Source organism: Danio aesculapii, chromosome 19, assembly GCF_903798145.1.
Source record: "Danio aesculapii chromosome 19, fDanAes4.1, whole genome shotgun sequence".
NCBI classification, from domain to species: Eukaryota; Metazoa; Chordata; class Actinopteri; order Cypriniformes; family Danionidae; genus Danio; species Danio aesculapii.
In genome coordinates this window covers 40,334,756-40,354,755 of record NC_079453.1, presented here as the reverse complement: position 1 = coordinate 40,354,755, position 20,000 = coordinate 40,334,756, and the positions used below count along the sequence as shown (strand labels likewise).

At 36.1% G+C, this 20,000-nt stretch overlaps 1 protein-coding gene across 6 annotated transcripts in view; it reads left to right on the top strand.

Annotated features, from left to right (window-relative positions):
* adgrb2 (adhesion G protein-coupled receptor B2) overlaps positions 1–20,000 on the top strand; it is a 634,025-nt gene that overhangs the window by 525,115 nt on the left and 88,910 nt on the right. For all 6 annotated transcript variants that reach the window (XM_056480419.1, XM_056480418.1, XM_056480420.1 and 3 more), the window contains exons 20-21: positions 9,118–9,187; positions 14,630–14,696. In XM_056480419.1, coding sequence (XP_056336394.1) covers positions 9,118–9,187; positions 14,630–14,696 — 137 coding nt within the window. The remainder of the gene's footprint in view (positions 1–9,117; positions 9,188–14,629; positions 14,697–20,000) is intronic.

Genomic DNA, 20,000 nt, shown 5'->3' with positions numbered 1-20,000 from the left:
TAAAAGTTCATGACGAGTTTTATTAACATTAAAAACCTAATTCACATTTACACCAGGTTTTTGCGTAGCTTATTAAGTACTAGACTGGATTTACTGACAAAATCTGCACAAAAATCACCTTGATTAAACCGCCCAACCCTACTTTTTAATAGTTTTATTTTACACTGTAAAAATGCTTACTATATGGCCTTACCCTACCCTTAAACCCTCACAGGAAACCTGTAGCAAATTTGAATTTCAAAACACCCTATTAAGTATGATTTTTAGCATTTCGAATTACAAGGACACCATGCATGTCCTCGTAAACCAGCTTAATAGAGTACAACTAGGTACCCATGTCATTATACAATTTGATGTCCTCATAAACAACATAAACAAGTACACACATACACCAGAGGTCAAAAGTGAAGTTATTGTTGTGCTTTAGCCTCATATGAGCAATGCTGAAGTATAACATGCCGGGTTTTATCAATTCAATCCCATCATATTGTCCAGCATGTCAGTTTGCTTCAGTGGAGCCCAATGACACGCCACAAACATGCCACGGCAGCTCAATGTTACTGCTGTGTTACAAGACATAGATGTCCGATTGTTGATAAGAAAGCATTGTGTGTCGTCGTCTTACACAGCCAGGATTTGTAAGGATATTCAAGCTCTTGCTGTTGCACACACACACACACACACACACACACATACTTGGTGTGTAACTTATTGATCTACTATCACTTCCATTATTCACAGATGCCCTTTGCAGATATTGCAGAATAGTATTCTCACCCACTGGGAGGTGATAGAAGATGGATTTCTTGCTAAGATGTCAGAAAATGAGTTGTATTAAATAGAATCTGAAATCTGAATATTGCTATAGACATGGCCTGGTTGGTCATGGGTATGTTTAGGTGGTTGCATGCAGGGTGCAAATTATACATTGACGATCGGGGCGTCAAGTTTTTCCAGTTATGTTTGGTAATATGCCCCAGTAAACCAATTTTATATATTTAATTAATTAAATATTAATTATATTGCTTATTAATCAAACTTGTTATTATGTTTTCAGTGTTTTGAGGGATATTGAGTGGTTCTCAATGACATTTGGGATATTAAATAAATGGTCACAGGTTTGATTGCACCTATTAATTGATGACCATGAAAGACTGAACGCATTTTTTTACTTTACTGTTTAACTTTCATGTGTGAGCAAGTGTATAATAAAATACAAACGATGCATCTAGTTTTACAGACACCTACAAACGCCTTTTTAAAGAAACATGTTGATTGTATATGTATATTGAATGTATATTGAAGTTATCTATTATTTTAATTATTATTATTATTTAAGATACAGATCATAGCAAACATCTTGTTTTGCTGTCTTTCATGAGGGGATCAAGGGTTAATTAGAGGGGTCAGACCCTCCCAAACCCCTCTGTAACTGGCACTCTGGTTGCATGCACCAGTCTATCATATGTCATTTTTTCCCTCTTATTATCAACCGACCAAATGACTATTCTGTGATTTTAATGAATTTACCAGGAATAAGTTTGATATTTTTAAAACAGGTTTGTTTTAATCAATATAAAATCGTTTTGTAAATTGTAATATTGTTTGTGAATAGTAAAGGAAGGAAGGAAGGAAGGAAGGAAGGAGGAAAGGAAGGAAGGAAGGAAGGAAGGAAAGAAAGAAATAAAGAAAGAAAGAAAGAAAGAAAGAAAGAAAGAAAGAAAGAAAGAAAGAAAGAAAGAAAGAAAGAAAGAAAGAAAGAAAGAAAGAAAGAAAGAAAGTTCATATACCATTTAGCAGTTGTTAAATTTTAATTTAAAGGACACCTATATTGAAAATCACCTTTTGTAAGCTGTTTGGACAGAACTGTGTGTAGGTATAGTGTGTCCACAGTCATTTTGGGCTAATATAAAGAAAATAAGTCTCTTTTTTAATTTCCTGACATTAAAATAGGATCCAAATCCCTCCCATTTTGAGGCCCACCGCAACGTGACGTAAGAGTTCCAAAAGTTTCCAAATGAAGCTCCTTCACAGGACTCGACACTTGTAAACACTCACTCCAACGGATTTGTGAGACTCTCAGTCCCGCCAACACTGGTCCCAGCTACTAAGCCGACCAATCACAGAGCTTGCACTACACGTCTTTGCTACATGTAGTTACATTTTTTGAGTTTTCAAGTTTCGAGTTTTAGTTTACATTTTGTTTTTGGCGTCAGCCATGGCAAGGGGTATGCAACAGTACGGAAGCTGCGCTGGACCATACGCGTGCGCTTGACACAGAAGTATCAATCAGCCTTGGGATCAGCCTTGGGATTGAAACAGGCACATGGGAACGGTGGGTGGGGAGAACTAGCATTAAAGGCACAGGCAACAAAAGCTACATGGTGTTTAAAGCAGAAAATTCCAATATTCTAAAAGGTATAAAACATAATCTGATAGGTGTTTTGAGCTGAAACTTTACAGAAACATACTGTAGACACAAAAGACTCAGGTTAAATCTTGTAAAAGGGTTAAAATAGGTGCCCTTTAAGTTAAATGAATGAATTAATGAACAAACAGATGAATGAACGACCGAATGACCAACCGAATGAATGAACAACCGAATTAATAAACACCAAACAACCAACTGAACACACATATAGATGAAGTTCAATATACAAGAAAATAGTTTCCTTTTTTTCCAAAACTTCAAGGCCAAGAAAGATGCTTATTAGCCCTTGACTACAAGTTTGCATACAGCGACCTTACCTCAGCAGAAAGAGGTCTTTCCTCTGTCGCTCTCTCTCTCGCTCTCTGTATGTATGTGTGTGTGTGTGTGTGTGTGTGTGTGTGTGTGTGTGTTCTGGCCTCTCCTGCTGCTGTCTTCTCTATTGTGTTTGCCATCACAGTCAGGGAGGCCAGCTTTACTCATGTGCTAATTAGACCTATCCATTCTTCCTGCTCCATGTCTGTGTGCCACGTCCACACATAATGAGCTCTCCTCTGAAATATTCATGTCATTAACAATGCTCTGATTAACTCTGGAAATTAAAGGCAATTAGAAAAACGTGGTTTGGAGAACAGGATTGAAAGGCGTGGGAAGGAAGGGGATGAACGGCATCCAAATATGGCTCTGGAGGAAGTAGCATGTGGTGAAGAAACATGAGTTGCTCTGGATGGAAGTTCCATTGTGATTGCTATTATATATTGTAATCTGCAGGGGGTCAGGGTTTGGCTGGTAAGAAATGTCACTATCATACCTGATAAATCCATTAAATTAAGAGAAAGTCTTTTATGTATTTGATTTTTTTTCCTCAAAGCTGTTAAGTTTTAATCTTTTCCCCAATATTACTAATATTTTATGTGGTCAACAAAAAAAAAAACATGACAGTTGAAGTATTAAAATTATTCTTAGTAGCTCAAAAAGTCAAATTATTACTTCCGAAGTAAAAAAAAATCCATTAACTACTGACCCGTTTTCCATACATTTTTTGTTACATTTTGTGTTAAATAAAAGTGCAAAAAAGTGATTTAATATACATGGAAAGTGAATTAAAGGCAAGTAAGAGTCTAGTTTATTATTTCAAATAACTTTTTTTGAGAATAAAATGTCATAATAATGGTAAAACAAAATTATTTTCATTCAGAGAAACTGATTTATGTATTATTAAATATAAATATATTCATTCATTCATTTTCTTTTCGGCTTAGTGTTTTTATAAATCAGGGGTCGCCACAGCGGAATGAACCACCAACTTATCCAGCACATGTTTTATGCAGCGGATGCCCTTCCAGCAGAAGTATAACATGCAGACTCCACACAGTGATGCCAACTGGCCCAGCCGGGACTCAAATCAGCAACCTTCTTGGCGTGAGGCGACAGTGCTAACCATTGAGCCACCATGCCACCTAACTGTCTTTAGATATATCAAATGATTTTCTATATAAAATATTGTTACACTGAATACCATTTAAGTGTGTGACCTTTACAAATCTCCATGTAAAGATATGACTATTAATATTACAGATGTTAGATACTATTTCATGATTTTGGCCAATAAAGTAAAATAAATAGGACACATTTTTATACATGGCAAGAAATATATTGATGCATGACACATTTTTTTTTTTTTTTTTTTTTTATAATATAAGATAAATATAAATATAGATAAATATAAGATAGTAGTCAGCTTGATAGTCCAGTGGTTAATGCACTGACATATATCGCAACTGAGTTTGAATCCTGGCTTGTGGACCTATCCCGATTCGAGCACCCTCTCTCCCACACTTAATTTCCTGTCATTCCACTGTCCTGTCAAATAAAGACAAAAATGGCAAAAATAAATCTTAAAAAATAAATTAATAAAAAAATAATAATAATAAAAATAAAAATAAATAGCCATGCGATATTTTGCAATATCAAAACTCGTACAGCCTCTTCACTCATTTGTATTACTTCGCCCACAAAGAGTGACAGCAGATCAATAAACTCACTACAGTTTAAGAAAAATTGCAGCTGTTGGACAACATAATGTACTTTTGAGGCTTTTTTTTTTTTTGTGAATGTAGTTGTTTAGATTGCAACTATGCAGTTTATTTATAAGGATAGTGCCTTTTTTAAATATTTATAATTTTAGAGATACAACTGGTTAGTGACATTCTAAGTCCTTCTGTTTTGTATGTTGTAGTGCTGTATTTATACCATGTAATTGTAGTGTATTGAGTATGAGATGGGACTCACATATCAGAAATGTATGTATTTTGTGTTGGCCAATCTTTGTATAACACTGAGTTACTTTTTGGTTGGCCATCTGACTGTAATCAGTCTCCTTTTTCGTTACTACAGACTAGTTCAGTAAAAACAAAAAAATAAGAAACGCCCGCATGTGTTTAGCGTTTTTCCTTTTAACAAACACAACAGTAATCTAGCAGTGCTTTGGCTTTTTAATTATTGTGATCTTCCGATTGCAACTGAGAAATACTGGGAAATCTCTGTAGACTGATGGCATTTTATGACGTTTAGCCTTATAATCTTAAAATGTGAGCAAAATCACTTGTTTTGTCACCACTTTAGATATTACGCTAGAGAATCATTCAAATATTAGCTCTAAAGTGACGTTTGTGAATGAGCAACATTTTCTGCTGTTCTGATGTCAGCTTCGGATGTGAATGAATGGCAGAAGAAAGTAGTTCCTCATACAAAAGGGTTTTTAGACTCTCTGTTTTTGATTTTCTTTTTTATTTACACAATTATGCTGTCAAACTGTTGTTTCAAGAGTTCACACTTAGCTGATGATTGATTATAAAGCATGTTTGGCATGCTGTCCCGGGAGAGAGAGCCCTGAGTTCGGGGCTTCCTCCCGTTTGTAAGGCGAGAGAGGAGTTTGAGCTCAGGTAGGTCTCGAGAACTCCCCCGCTTATTATATGGCTAATGGCAATTAGGAATTGCTGATTAAGAGCTCATCAATAGTGCAAATTTGGTTTGGTCAATTCACCTATGTATTTGGACTGTGGGAGGAAACCGAAGAACCCAGCTAGAAACCCTCGCAAGCATAGGGAGAACATGTAAACTCTGCACAAAAACATCTACTGGCCAAGTTTGAATTTGAGTCAATGACATTCTTTCTGTGAGGCAACAGTGCTAACCACTGGGCCGCTGTACCGCCCTGTCAAGGAAAGGAAGGAGGAGTAGGGGTGGAAGGGGGGATTTTTCAAGACGAAGATGACTAAGGTAAGAAACTCTGATTATTTATAGTGAGGTAGGGTACATTCGATCGGTGAATCCTGCGTTGCTAATGCAGGGCCAGCTGTAGTCATTCATAAGCACGAAATCTTCTCAAAATTAGTTTATAAATAAACTTCACATTGGCAGTCTATGTTTACAGGTTAGCATTTTTCAAAAAAAACTGTAAAATAGTATGGAACCACTTGAGGATGAGTAAATAGTGAGTAAATTAGAATTTTTGGGTTGAACTATCCCTTTAAAACTCCATATTTTTCATCTTTGACCCGTGTACATTTAAAAGATAACAACTAAAAACAAAACACAATGCTGTCCTGACACCTGATCATTTAATGAGGTTCTACCATGACACAACATCTCTATGGTTCAGCTAGCATTCGCAGTTTTGATTCGAGGGTCACAATGCCTGCTCCGTGACCTTGCCCTACGGAGCGCTCTTAAAGAATACAGTCAGGAACGTTTACACTGCTAAACTATGGCCTTATAAAAAAAAGACCTAGAGGCCCGTGGGAATTGCTGTGTGCTAAAGTATTGTGTGTGGGGTCTGAGAGGCCACTGTGCACAGGGGAAACCGTGTACCTGTACGCCGTGTGCATTTGTCCATGAAAAGGGCACAAGCTGAAGAAAGTCACCACTGTGAGAGGAGATTACTTCAGCTAACTTCCCCTCCAGCCTCAGGCCATCTGTCATTAATGCTTCTAAGAAAAAGGTAATAAAGTAGAAGGAAAACTAGGTTGCATGTTCTGTTCATTGTTTTATCGTTTAGCAACCATGTAAAAAAATGTCCGGTAAAAAAATGTTACAGTAAAAATATGTAACCCGCTAAGAGTAAGTTTCCTTAAATTATACACCTGACAAAAGTCTTGTCGTCTATTCGAGTTTTAGGAAAGTGTGGTTTATTAATAAACTAATTTTGAGAGGATCACGTGCTTATGATCAACACGGCTGGCACCTCACTAGCTCAGCCCTATTAGATGATTACGGATGCATTATAAATAACCAGAGCTTTTTAACTCCAGTTATCTTCGTCTTGAAGCTTCCACAATCCCCCCCCCCCCCCCCCCCTCCACCACAACTTCCCACCCTTTTTTCCCATAGGGCGACACAGCGGCCCAGTGCCTAGCACTGTTGCCTCACAGCAAGAATGCTGCTGGTCCAACCTCCTATCAGGCCAATTTCTGAAATATTCAATTTCAGTCGTTTCTGTGTGAAGTTTGCATGTTCTCCCCGTGTTCACGTGGGTTTCTCCCGGGCTCCCCGGTTTCCTCCCACCATCCAAAAACATACACCATAGCCAATCGACTAAACCAAATTATAACCTAAGACAACCTTAGTTTACACTTCTCACACAGCGACAAGCAGGTGAGTTCTCGAGACCTACCTGAGCTCGAACTCCCCTCTCGCCCTTCAAGCGAGGATATTACGAGCTCAAGGCTCTCTCCCGGGACAGCATGCCAACTACGCTTTATTGATTATCAGCTAATTGTGAACACTTGAAAACAAATAGTAACTTGACATCTAGTTGATCATTTGGCATCAGAAGTGGCTTATATGAAAGGCAAAGGCCTCTAGATTATGCTTACTTTACTTAAATAAAATATGATCATGTCTTGATTTTTAATTATTTAATTAGGACAGTAAGGTCAGACTTTGCTCAGACAAAAGTCTTGTCACTTAACAGAATTAATGTACATTATAGTATATAAAATCATGGTGCAGTGGAAAAAGAATTAATATTGTGTATGACTCCCATAAACTGAGCACTGCATCCATACATCTCTGCAATGACTCAAATAACTTATTAATAAAGTCATCTAAAATGGCAAAGAAAGCGTTCTTGCAGGACTCCCAGAGTTCATGAAAATTCTTTAGATTCATCTGCAATGCCTCCTCCTTCATCTTACCCCAGACATGCTCAAAAATGTTTATGTCTGGTGACTGGGCTGGCCAATACTGGAGCACCTTGACCTTCCTTGCTTTCAGGAACTTTGATGTGGAGGCTGAAGTATAAGAATGAGCGCTAACCTGCTGAAGAATTTGCCCTCTCCTGTGGTTTGTAATATAATGGGCAGCGCAAATGTCTTAATACCTCAGGCTGTTGAAGTTGCCATTCACTCTGCAGATCTCTCACATGCCCCCATACTGAAATCATGATTTTTCCTTCACCAAACTTCTGTGATTTCTGTGAGAATCTTGGGTCTATGTGGGTTCTAATAGGTCTTCTGCAGTATTTGTAATAATTGATATGCAGTTCAACAGATGATTCATCAAAAAATCTACCTTCTGCCACTTTTCCAAATGAAAAGTCAAGTTATTATTTGTTGCTCTCACAAATGGGATCGACGACAAGCTTTTTGTCAGAGTTTACAGTGAATAACTGTAAAATTAACATTCCCAGAAATCCCTCTATGACACTTTTTATTGTGATTGTCAACATTACAATGGTTATTTTCAGGGGGGTATTCTCCTCAGTTTTACACATTAGAGTTTTGCTCTACATATGATACTGATAAATAATGTTCATTGCATTGCTTTGAATCCATTTCTTCAATGCATTTGTTATTTGTAGGAATGCTGTAAGTGTATATGAATTTTGATGTTTTTATACATTAAGTATTGATTAATTGTTTTGTGTTTTTAGGGTGACTATTCAAACATCAGAAAAATTGCTTTTTGGCTTTTTCTGGGACACATTTTTTTGTATTATCATTGTATTATTGTGCATTGTCTCTGTCAAATAAACTTACAAATAAATGAATGAATCAATAAATACTTAAATAAATCAATAAATGAACAAAATCAATCAATAAATAAATAAATAAATAAATAAATAAATAAATAAATAAATCAATAAATAAATAAATAAATAAATAAATCAAGTAATCAATAAATAAGTAAGTAAATAAATAAATAAATAGTATCCTGCTCTGCTTGAAAGTCCTAAAAGTTTGGAAAAATGTGTACAAAATCTCTTCTTTATTGTACTTTTTTTCCGTTCACCTCATTGTTTTTTTCTTTTTTAACTAATTACAGCCACATTTTTTTTTTCAGGGAACATTCACACCTCATTTTATTCTTTCATCCATTTATTTTCTTTTCGACTTAGTCCTTTTGTTAATCTGGGGTCGCCACAGCTGATTGAACCGCCAACTTATCCAGCATATGTTTTACACAGTGGGAAACCACATCATGGGGAAACCCATGCAAACACGGGGTGAACATGCAAACTCCACACAGAAACTCCAAACTGACTCAGCCAGGGCTCAAACCAGCGGCCTTGCTGTGAGGCAATTATGCTACCCACTGTGCTGCCCCAGATCATTTTATGTAGGCTTTAAATAAAATTTTATTTGGGTGAGATTTCAACATCTATATATTTTTTCCTCTTTTTACAGGTCTTCCAGCCCTAGTAGTAGCTGTATCTGTGGGTTTCACACGGGCTAGAGGTTACGGCACGCCAAGTTAGTAAGTATCAACAATGCAGTTTGGTCCCACAAGGAAAATGTACAGTAGCGATGTCCAGGTTTCATTTTGAGGTTTCTATCATGTCTTACGGAACTTCTGATATTATTGAATATGAAACAGCACAGAGAAGTACATACCTGAGATTTTCCTACTAGATGAAATTATTCGTTGAAATGTATTACTTACCATTGGAAAACCTGTAATGCTAACTTGATCACATGAGCACTTCTTAGCCAATCCCATAGCTGATTTTGGTCTCCTTTCCTGTATGTTAGTCTATGGCTGCATCCGAAACCGCATACTTCCATTCTATACAGTACGCAAAAATCAGTATGCCAGCCGAGTAGTATGTCCGAATTCAAAGAATTCGAAAATCAGTATGCGAGAAGTACTCGGATGACTTACTACTTCCGGCGAGATTCAGAAGTGCGCATCACATGCATGCTGTGCTATCCCATGATGCTCCGCGAGTAAATTCATGAATGGGAGTAAAGCGACGCAACTGACGCAGGTAGGTTACGTGACCATGACAAAATGGCAGATGTAGTACGTCCGAATTCCATTCATACTTTTCACATTCATACTGAATAGAACATACTTTTCTAATGGCTGAGTAATACATTTAAATTCAAATGCAGTACCTACTAAGTAGTAGGCAGTTTCGGACGCAGCCTATGTGTTAGCATTAGCCATTATGCTTTTTAGGCTACTCATTTCAGGCTTGCCTTTCACTGAAAAGAAAAAAAAAAAGATTCAAAGACGATTCCTTGGATTTACTTTTTTTTTTTTTTTTACTTAAGTGGTTTTAAACTATTTAATTGGGCTGATTTAAAACAAACAAATTAAGTTTCGAAATTACAAAACAAATTACATTACTATATTTTTTGTCTGTTTAAATTCAGCCCATATAAACAGTTTGCAACAATTTTGCAGAAATATATCTTTTTTTCAGTGCATATTACATGTGCAGTATATGTTTTTTCAGTGTATATAGAAACTATATGTACAGTACATGTTTAGTTTAGTACTATGTATATTTTCTATGTGTAAAACTGTAAGATATTCGTAATGTTTAACACAAAACTGTAAATACTTTTGCATTTGACATTTTAAAAATGAACTGTATTAAACAAATATCAGAAAAAAATAGTTAATTTAAGTTAACATTTATATAAAGTTAACAATTTAACTTAAGACATATATACACATATATGTTGACACATATATTCGTCCAGAATATAATCATTTATTATTTTATTACTAGTTTATTTGTATTATTATTTTTTTTTTTTAGATCTTTTAATAAATTATTTCATAATTTTGACTTAATTTTTGTTTTTATTTGGTCACATTTCTTTTTAATGTATAATTTACGCTATTTACAAACCTTTAGCCAAGACTTTTAGTTCAGTACACAACAAATTAGCTGCTTAATAATAGTTAGTAAGATAGTAGTTGTGTTTAGGTATTCAGTAGGATTAGGGAAGTAAACTAAGATCATACTTTATAAGTGGTAAAACACTGTTAATATCTTAATAATAGGCAGGTAATAAGCCAGTAATAAATAATCTGAATTGTTACTTAAGTTTAAGTGTTACCATATAATTTATAACAATAATTATGTATTCAAAAATATAGTACATAGGCTGAAAAAAAAGAAAACACTTTAAAGCGAATGAGCAATGAGTCCATTTTGCCTAATGTTGACCTTTTAGCCTAGTATTTCTTGAATAATCTTGAGTCAGTGAGCCCTCACGCCCTGCCCCGGGCTTTTTATCTTCTATTCCTCTGGATTCCCTCATTGGTCATTTTCTGCCTCTCTGCATATAATGGTTTCTGTCTTTCCTGCACCACTAAGCAATTGATTTAAAGCAGGGAGCTCCCTGACTAATCGGAGACAAAAGTTGAAAACAATGCTGGCCTTTGAGAGCTTTAATTGGATGTGTCTGACACATGGATTCCCCTCAAACTAAAGGACAAATTTTAGAAACAGTGCCAGAAAGTCGGTGGCCTGAAATAACCTCTCCGCTGGACTGTTTACTTCACAGTCACTCTTCACTGCTGTCTTCCACATATCAGTACATGCATGATTGGACATCTCACAAATGCATCATAAAACACTTTTCAGTGGAGATCAAAATATAGAATGATTAATAAACAGTTTCACCTTTTTTAAAGAAATAATGTAATCTTTATTGTTCAAAATTCAGTATTTTCCAAGTGCTGTTTGACTATTTCAGTTTTAAACTGCCATGAAACCCCCCTCTTTCAGTTCAAGTCTACCTCAGAATTTTTTCAATAAATGCTTCATGATGGGCATGGTGTGCTGTAAGCAGAGGGAGGAGTGGGCGTGGGCGGCAGAGCAGAGAAAAAGAGGGGAGTGAACAACTGTTGTCAGTTGGCTCACTAAATGAGACAAACCATGAAGAGACCCGTGATTTTATAGTTTGCAAATTTAAAATGCAAAGAAAGAAACAGTAAGTAATTTAATGTCCTGCTACATATGTTATTCATAATTTCATATACACATAACCACAATTTATTATATCATTATAAAGATAATCATGTTTATATAAACACTATAAATGAGGAGGACTTCTCTCCTCCTGAATCCCGGGTCTGAATGCAGACACAGTGGATAGCAGTACAGCAGATGTCTTGCCCTGTCTATTTCAACCATTAAACCTGCTGGTATTCTGGAGGAATTTAATCATGGGCGAACACAACAGCACAGATATAGGCGATGTGTCTGAATAGTAATTAACTCAACTGATAAAAGACAAAGTCTGCCATTCTCCAAATCTCGTACAGCTCTCTCGACAAAAATGCTTGCTGCAAACCAACAGCTTTGCTGTATCAGCCCTGACAGAATCGGAGGAAAAAGCATGCAACAAACCCCATGGCTCATGGAAACAAACACAAATGACCCATGCTGTACGCAGATGCGGTCTCACCCAGTCACAGGGTCTCACAGCTTGCCAGGTTTGCCTTGTCTTTGGAAAGCACATGCTCTCATGAATAATTAAGATGCAGGGTCTTCTCATAGGATAAGAAAACTCAGCTATGAATAATAATGAGAAACCGACACATCATCACTCCACTAGCAAATGCGTGCAACGTCATCGATTTTGATCCAGCCCCAAAAATCATTTTAAACCCGGAAGATGAAATTACCTGACAAAAGTTCAAAATTATCCAGTTTTCCCCACAATTTAAGCTAACAGATGCTAACGTTGCCCTAACTGATGCTCAACACACAAATTTGTAAAATCTAAAAAAAAAAGTGGTACTGCAGGGTGTCTTGAACCTTAAACATGATGGTTTTAACAACATTTTTTTTATAACTAACTTCTTTTGTCTTTGCCATGATGACAGATTTTAGTTATTTTACTAATAAACTATTTTAAACTATTATAAGTTATTTTACTATATACTAATATTGATCTTAAAGTGCAAATTAAATGCTTAACTAGGTTTATTGGGTTAATTAAGCAAGTTAGTTTAATTAGGCTAGTCTTTTGACAACAGTGGTGTACTGTATTTGTTCTGTAGTCAATTTTAAAAAGCCCAAAAAATTATAATTTATTTAGGATGCTAATAATACTGACCTTGTTTTTTAATCATTAAAACATTTCCAGCAAACTAAAATAATTATTACTTTTAGTGATCAAATCAATTAACAGCAATTATTAATTAACACAAGATCCCCTCCAAACTTACTAAAGCAAGTAAAAATGTGAAAAGAAACCAAATTCTTCAGCGTATTCGACGCCAATACAGTACACTCCCTGAAATAATAAACAAAAAAATACAAAACGTGGTGCTCACCCACCTACCTAATGTTTCTGAACTCTCATATAGCTATGGGCAAAATGCATGTCACGTGACCTGTTAACCTATTTCCTTTTCCCCAAAAAGGAATGATAAACTTTTACACCATATTGGGACTACAAATATTTGGATTACTTAAGAGACAACCAGAAGAAACTAATCATAATACATAAACAGAATTGAGCGTACACAACACAAATACACACACACAGCACTGCACAAACAAATGTAAAGTGCGTGGAATGAAGCCTGATTGATTCATGAGGAAACACCCCAATGAGGAGTGACAGGCTCGGGATCCAATCAGCAGATACCTGTGAAGGGGAAAAAATGGGACAAAAAGGTGATAGCAAGGCAAGAGCGAATAACAGACAAGGAGAGAGAGAACGACAGAGAGGGAGAAAGAGAAAACTAGAATTTCTGAAGGTTGCAGTTCTCAAAAAAGATGAAAAGTAAATTGAAGTATCTGATAAGGGCTTTTTAAAGAATATGAAAATGATCTCTAATTTTGATCAGTGTTCCTATACAAGTTCCTCATTTGAATGTTTATCCTGTGCTTTCCTGTGTATGTAGTTTAAAATCAGTGTATACACTGCTCTTTTACTCCTATTTGTGTAATTTGGCATAACATTCGACGAAGCGGTGACCTTGAAATTGTCAGCCGATTTGAATGTTATCACGATTGAATGGGCATTATCAGTTTTTATTAGCTGATAGATATGGGCCAGTAGGGGCCATCTGTGCCTACTGGTAGGCTCAGAAAGCTGTTATCATCCATCCACATAGTTAATCAGCTATACTAATAGAGAAGACTCCTGATCCAGATCTGTTTTTACATTACTGTGACGGTTGGGTTTAGAGTTGGGGTAGGGGTAGATGTTAATAAAATACAATTGATGAGAAATTTAATAAATAATATACATAATTCTTTTTAACTTCTGGCTGCAGCTGTATGTGATCTATAGCTGATTAACCATGTGGATGGATGATAACAGCGTTCTGAGCCTACCAGTAGTTGCAGAAGGCCCCTACTGATCCATATCTATCAGCTAATAACCACTGAGAACACCCTTTCGATTGTGGGCTCTTTCCTGATGTTGACTCCATTGTAAATTGAGATGTGTTTGTTTGTGCTTGACCAGAACATTAGCTAAATGTTTATATATAATAAAATCATGATGAATAGTTCTTATTTCTAAAAATATTGTATGACCTTCCAGGTTTTGAAGAGCCGTTTTGTGTGGAAGTTTACTGGGCAATGTTTGTATCCGTCCATTAGCTCGCTGCAGCTTTTTATTTGTCATCCGAAATGAAAGCAATTTAACAATGTGATACTTCCAGAAAGTAAGATGAAAAGGTTGCATTTGAAATATCTACCTCAGTTTATTTTTAATTTGTTTGGAGTCCAAGTTGGCTTCATTTATTTTTCTTCCTTTTTAATTTTATCTTTATTTGTGCGAGCAAAAAATAATTAAAGGTTAATGGAAACTGTGCAAAAATAAACCGTTTCTTTCTCGCCAACTCCTCTTTCTTCTGAAGCTTGCCTTTCCCTGGTGATTTTGCAGTGTTTGTATTTCACTTTCTCTCTCTTTCTTATTCTTTTCATTTCAGTTGCTGGTTGTCTCTGGAAGGGGGGCTGCTTTATGCGTTCGTCGGTCCTGCTGCTGTCATTGTATTGGTAGGTTTCAACCTTTCTGCTTTCCTATTGGTTCGATTTTCTCAACGAGCTCCGCCCATTTCATATGCAAATATCAGACCCACAATTGAAGAGAGAAATCTGTCACTAATGAGATTAGAGGCCTGTCTCATTTAAAATGTATTGTTCACCAGTATATCATGTTCAAATGCTTGAGTAAACTTGATGAGCTTATTAGCCCAAAGCGACCAAAGTGTATGTTTTTATCATCCACATCCCTGGTCTCAGGTGCTGTGTTTGTTGTTGTTTTTTCGCAAGGTGTTTGAATTGTTTTTCATGGTCAGATGTGATTTGCGTTGTTTGTTTCTTGGTGGTGTCGTGAAGCGGCCCACTCAAACAAACAACTGCAAATGAGATTTGGGCATCTGGAGATGCTGGCTCCCTCCTTGGAGAGGCAAATCTAATTAATGGAAAAATAATTAATCTTGCCTCTAGCAAATAGTAAAACGGGGACCCATTGTCTACCAAGTGCTTCGCATGATCTGAATGCGAACGGCACTTCGTAAACGTGTTAGACTTGGTGGGTTTGATACGCTGTCGGAGCAGTGTTGATTTAGAGCAGGGGGTTTCAACATGGGGTCTGTTTCAGTGCTGCTGGGGGTCCAGACAATTATTGTTTTATCTCAAGCTGTTTTTTATTTTATTTTATTTTTTTGTAGTTGTAAAAAAAAACAGTTAAAAGAATAGTTAACTTCACCCAAAAATTCTAATTACCCTGTAATTTACTCACCCTCAAACCATGTGTTTGTGACTTTGTTTTTGTCAGACGAACAAAGTTGAAGTAGTTTAAAATTTTATCTTGGCTCTACCATGCTGTACAATGGTGTTTGATTGTAGCTTTTATTTTGAAGCTTCCAAAAGAACATATATCCATTGTTAAACTACCCGCAGCCAGGGGTTAATGCATGTCTTACTGTGCAGTCACACCGAAGGCGACGAGATCGTCACAGTAGCCGTAAGTCATTCATTTTCAATGGGAGCCACACCGCATCTTCGCCTGTGTGGGCATTGAGGAGAGTTAAAATGAAGTCAACTTTATGGTAATGAGCTTTGACATGGTTCAGCGGCAAGCAATCTGTGTGCTATCCACAGTTGTTGCCAAGGGTTTGATTATTGCAGTCACCAGATTAACTGTTATTTATGAGGTTTTCTTATAGAGAAATAAATAAAAAATGTTACTGGCAAGTTACTAATGTGCATTAATGTTATATATTTAAGTGGGAATCTCAAGCTAACTATAACAACAGTATAAAACAGTATTGCTGCTTCAGAATATTTAAGGCATATGGGCATATTGGATAAGTGGAGTAAAACCACACCACACGCAATTTGATCTTCCATAGTTAAATGAAATAGACAAAAGGCGCGCAATATTTTCATGCTAGAAAGCATGTTTTTGTGTGGGAATGTAACTTATTTGCTTATATGCTGCAATGGGCCCTTTAAATTCGAAATTACACATTTTTTATTATAAACTTCAATTACTGACTTACAGCGGTGGCTGAATCCACATTATATGTGACTGATGTTTAAAACACAGGCTCATTGGGAAATTGTGCCCTGGTGTGCATTTTTGAGAACCAATAAATATGTGCTTGAGGGTACATAGAGCTGCATTTAAGTGTAAAACGGACAACATAGGCTCATTCTGAAAACGTAGCCCTATAAACGTTTCTGGAGATCGCAAATTATGTAGCCAGAGCTATGTATGGCTGTTACCAGTTTGTCCGGTAGCTAGACACGTACGTTGGCAGAATTGAGATGCAGAGCAGAGTTGACCGCGACAAGTTAGGCGAAGAACGGTTCCAGAAGCAGGTAAGACAAAAACAGAAACCAAAAAAAAAAAAAAAAGTAAATAACAGGGTGAGAATGTGGTAAAACTGAAAACGTGGTAAAAATCAGGTGAGAGCTTTTCTTTTTCTGTATTGCTTTTCAGAACACTGTTGGTTGGGTTTAGGGAAGTGGGTGGCCTGGTCAACTGGTGCTTTTTCAAATACTATTGGTTGGGCTTAGGAAAGGGGGAGGGTGGGGATATTGGTCATTGGTGAGTCAGTCAGTTAGTCAACTGATAGCGGCCTCTGGTGGACTTACACAAGAAGAGCAGGAGCGAATAGCACTCGCAAGAGAAATTTGAGATCTAAAAAAGTGTACACAGTGGCTTCTGGCAGATTTGCAAAAACAAAAACTGCCCAAAAAAAAGTACCTCCTGGGATGTATTTTGCTCTCTCCAGAAATGTATTTAGAAGTACGTAATCGAAATGAGCATGGGTTAAAAACAGATGCTATAGGGTGGTACTGCTGACTGCTTACCTCCAGATGGACAACTTTTTTTTTTTTTTATCAGTGTGACTGGTTTGCTAAGTAGCCTACCCCACTAGACTTGGGAAGCGAAGTGGAGAGGACCAGGGTTTAAGTTCAGTGAAGGATGATTTCAGAAACCAGGTAAAATGAACCTCAAGAAAAACAGCGTGAGGTCACGGCAAAGCACAGGGTCACGGTAGCTTTTTCTCTTCTAGTTTGCTTTTGAAAACACTATCGGCTGGGTTTAGGGAAGTTGGTGGGTGAGTCAGTCGATATTAAGCTGATATATTATGCATGACAACAATCTGTTGGTCGGTCAGAAATCTATACAGCGGCCTCTGGTGGATTTACAAGAAATGGCATGCAAAAAAAAACCTGCCCTAGTAATGTATTTCAGATTGTTAAAAACATACACAGTGCCCTCTAGTGGATTTGTCAAAATAAAAACAACAAGACAACATAGTCCAGGGTACATATTTGTCGGTTCTCAAAAATGTAGCCATTGGCATATATTTCCAATCAGCCTGTGTTGGATGTATATGCCGAATGAAGGGTAGACACATGTACGTTGCATTGGAAGAGTAATATATTGTATAATGTTATAGAGTAACGCCAAGCCAACAAGGTATCTTGTTTGTTGTTGTCTTCTATGGTAAACAAACTGTGTGATAAGTGGTTCCTATAATCCCACAGCTTTATCAACGAGTGTGGATTACATCATAAATAGTATACCTCAGTCGCACATAATGTGCATTCGGTCAATGGTTGGATGTATTCAATAATATAAAGTATAAGCAATGTGTATATTTAATGTGACTATTTTTTAAAGCCATTTCTAAACATGGTCACACTTTACAATAAGGTGTCGTTAGTTAATGTATCTACTAACATGAAATAATTATGATCAATAATTGTACAGCATTTATTAATCATAGTTCAACATTTACTAATGCATTATTAACATCCAAAGTCCTGTTTGTTACCATTAGTTAATTCACCGTAAGGTAACATGAACTAACAATGAGCAACTACAGTGCTTAGCATATATGAGTGCACCCCCCACAAATCTCTCATTTAAATTAATATTTTCTATAGAATGCTTTACAATATTATATTTGTGCATACACATTAGTTTAGTCAGTACTGAAGCCAAATCTGGAGCTAATCTAACAAAATAACTTACAATAATGTTTAAAACATTAGTACACCCAAATTTATATATTAGGGAAGATATTAAATAATATTTTCATTTAATTTTCATTAATTTTCAAACAAAAAAAATCTGTACAATTTTGTTGAAATGTTGTAGTTTGTAATTTTTTTGCACTATTTTGAAGAATTTAAATGTATTATCTTTCCATTTCTAAAGATGTTCTGTGACTAAGTTATTATTTTAATAAATATATCTGTTTTTATAAATCTGTTTTGTTTAAATGCATCAATACATATTACCCACATTCACTAAGAAATGGATAAGAATATACATTTTCAAAATATGCTGAGCACTGTATATTTCATTAACTAATGTTAGCTAACATGAACAAATATCGTAGTAAATGTATTGTTCATTGTTTGTTCATGTTACTAAATGCATTAGCTAACATTAACTAATACAACCTTATTGTAAAGTGTTATCTTAAACATAATATGTCTGACATCAAGTGTCATTTTGCTTCCAAATCTTTTTAGCTGTATGAAACATTCATTATATTGTTCGATAATGCAAATGTGTATGTGTTAGCATATTATTATAGAGGCAAGTTTATTTATCTAGCACATTTCATACACCATGGCAATTCAAAGTGCTTCATATAAAATAAAGCAATATAAGAGACAAGTATAAATAAAATAGAAACAAATAATATAAAAACAGATGAAAACAGCGTAGAGACTAGAGTTTTTCCATATTTCAAAACACTGGTGTGTCATATTTTCTCATTGTACACTGGGACTTCCCCATTCTTCCCCATAATAAGCCATTCCCTAATGACTTATTATTTTAAGCCATTCTCTTCATTTTTCATTTTTTTCATAGCCTTTAAAATTTAATTTAGTTTTATAAAATATGTAAGTGATCACGATCCAACAGATTGACAACTCCTATTTTAACAGAGTTAAATGGAGCTGTAACAACCCATGTGTTGGTGTAGAGCAGTCAGATGTCACTTAACAGGATTTTAATGATCCGTATGCATAGGAATTGCAATATGATCACAAGCTGTGATAACATGTTGCTCATATGTGCAGTGTGTTTGCTATTCAGATCATTCACGTCTTACAGTTGTGAATCACTTCAGTACGGTTATTATGTTGACATTCTCATCTCTTGATTGTAACACTGAAACATGCATGTTTTTAATTGAAGCAGCCTTTAAACAATACATAATGTGAAAAGTGCTACGTAAACGTATACCCTTGTATAAACAAATAAACCTACACCAGCTGTCCGCATGTAAAACAAAAGAAACTGTACAGCACAAAACTTTAAATCCTGTATATTCTATGAGCGAGGAGCACATATGCGTGTGATTTCCACTTGATCTTAATGTAAGCTCCTCTCCAGTGCTCTGTGTCCAGTGGGCAGATGCTGGAGTAGACTAAACCACAATCTGCTGAGACACAGACACACAGAAAGAGAGAGAGAATGAGAGAGGATGAGAGGCATGAGAGCATTACTGCTCCTTCATGATCCCACCTGCTTGTTTGCTTCCAGGATTAAATCTACAACACCTGTCACCGGCTGTTAGTGAGCTACTGTTATAAAAGCAGCAGAAAAAAACTCACCTCACAACAGCTTTATTGTCATAATACAGTAATTGTTTTTGTACAGAAATGTCTGTCGGAATCTGTCTAATACAATATAATCTAAAAGAATCTGTATGTCTGTCTCTCTGTCCTGCTGTCTATCTCTCTCTATGTCTGTCTGATTATCAATTTATATACGACTGTCTTTCAGTCTATCAATTTGTCTGTCTGTCTGTCTGT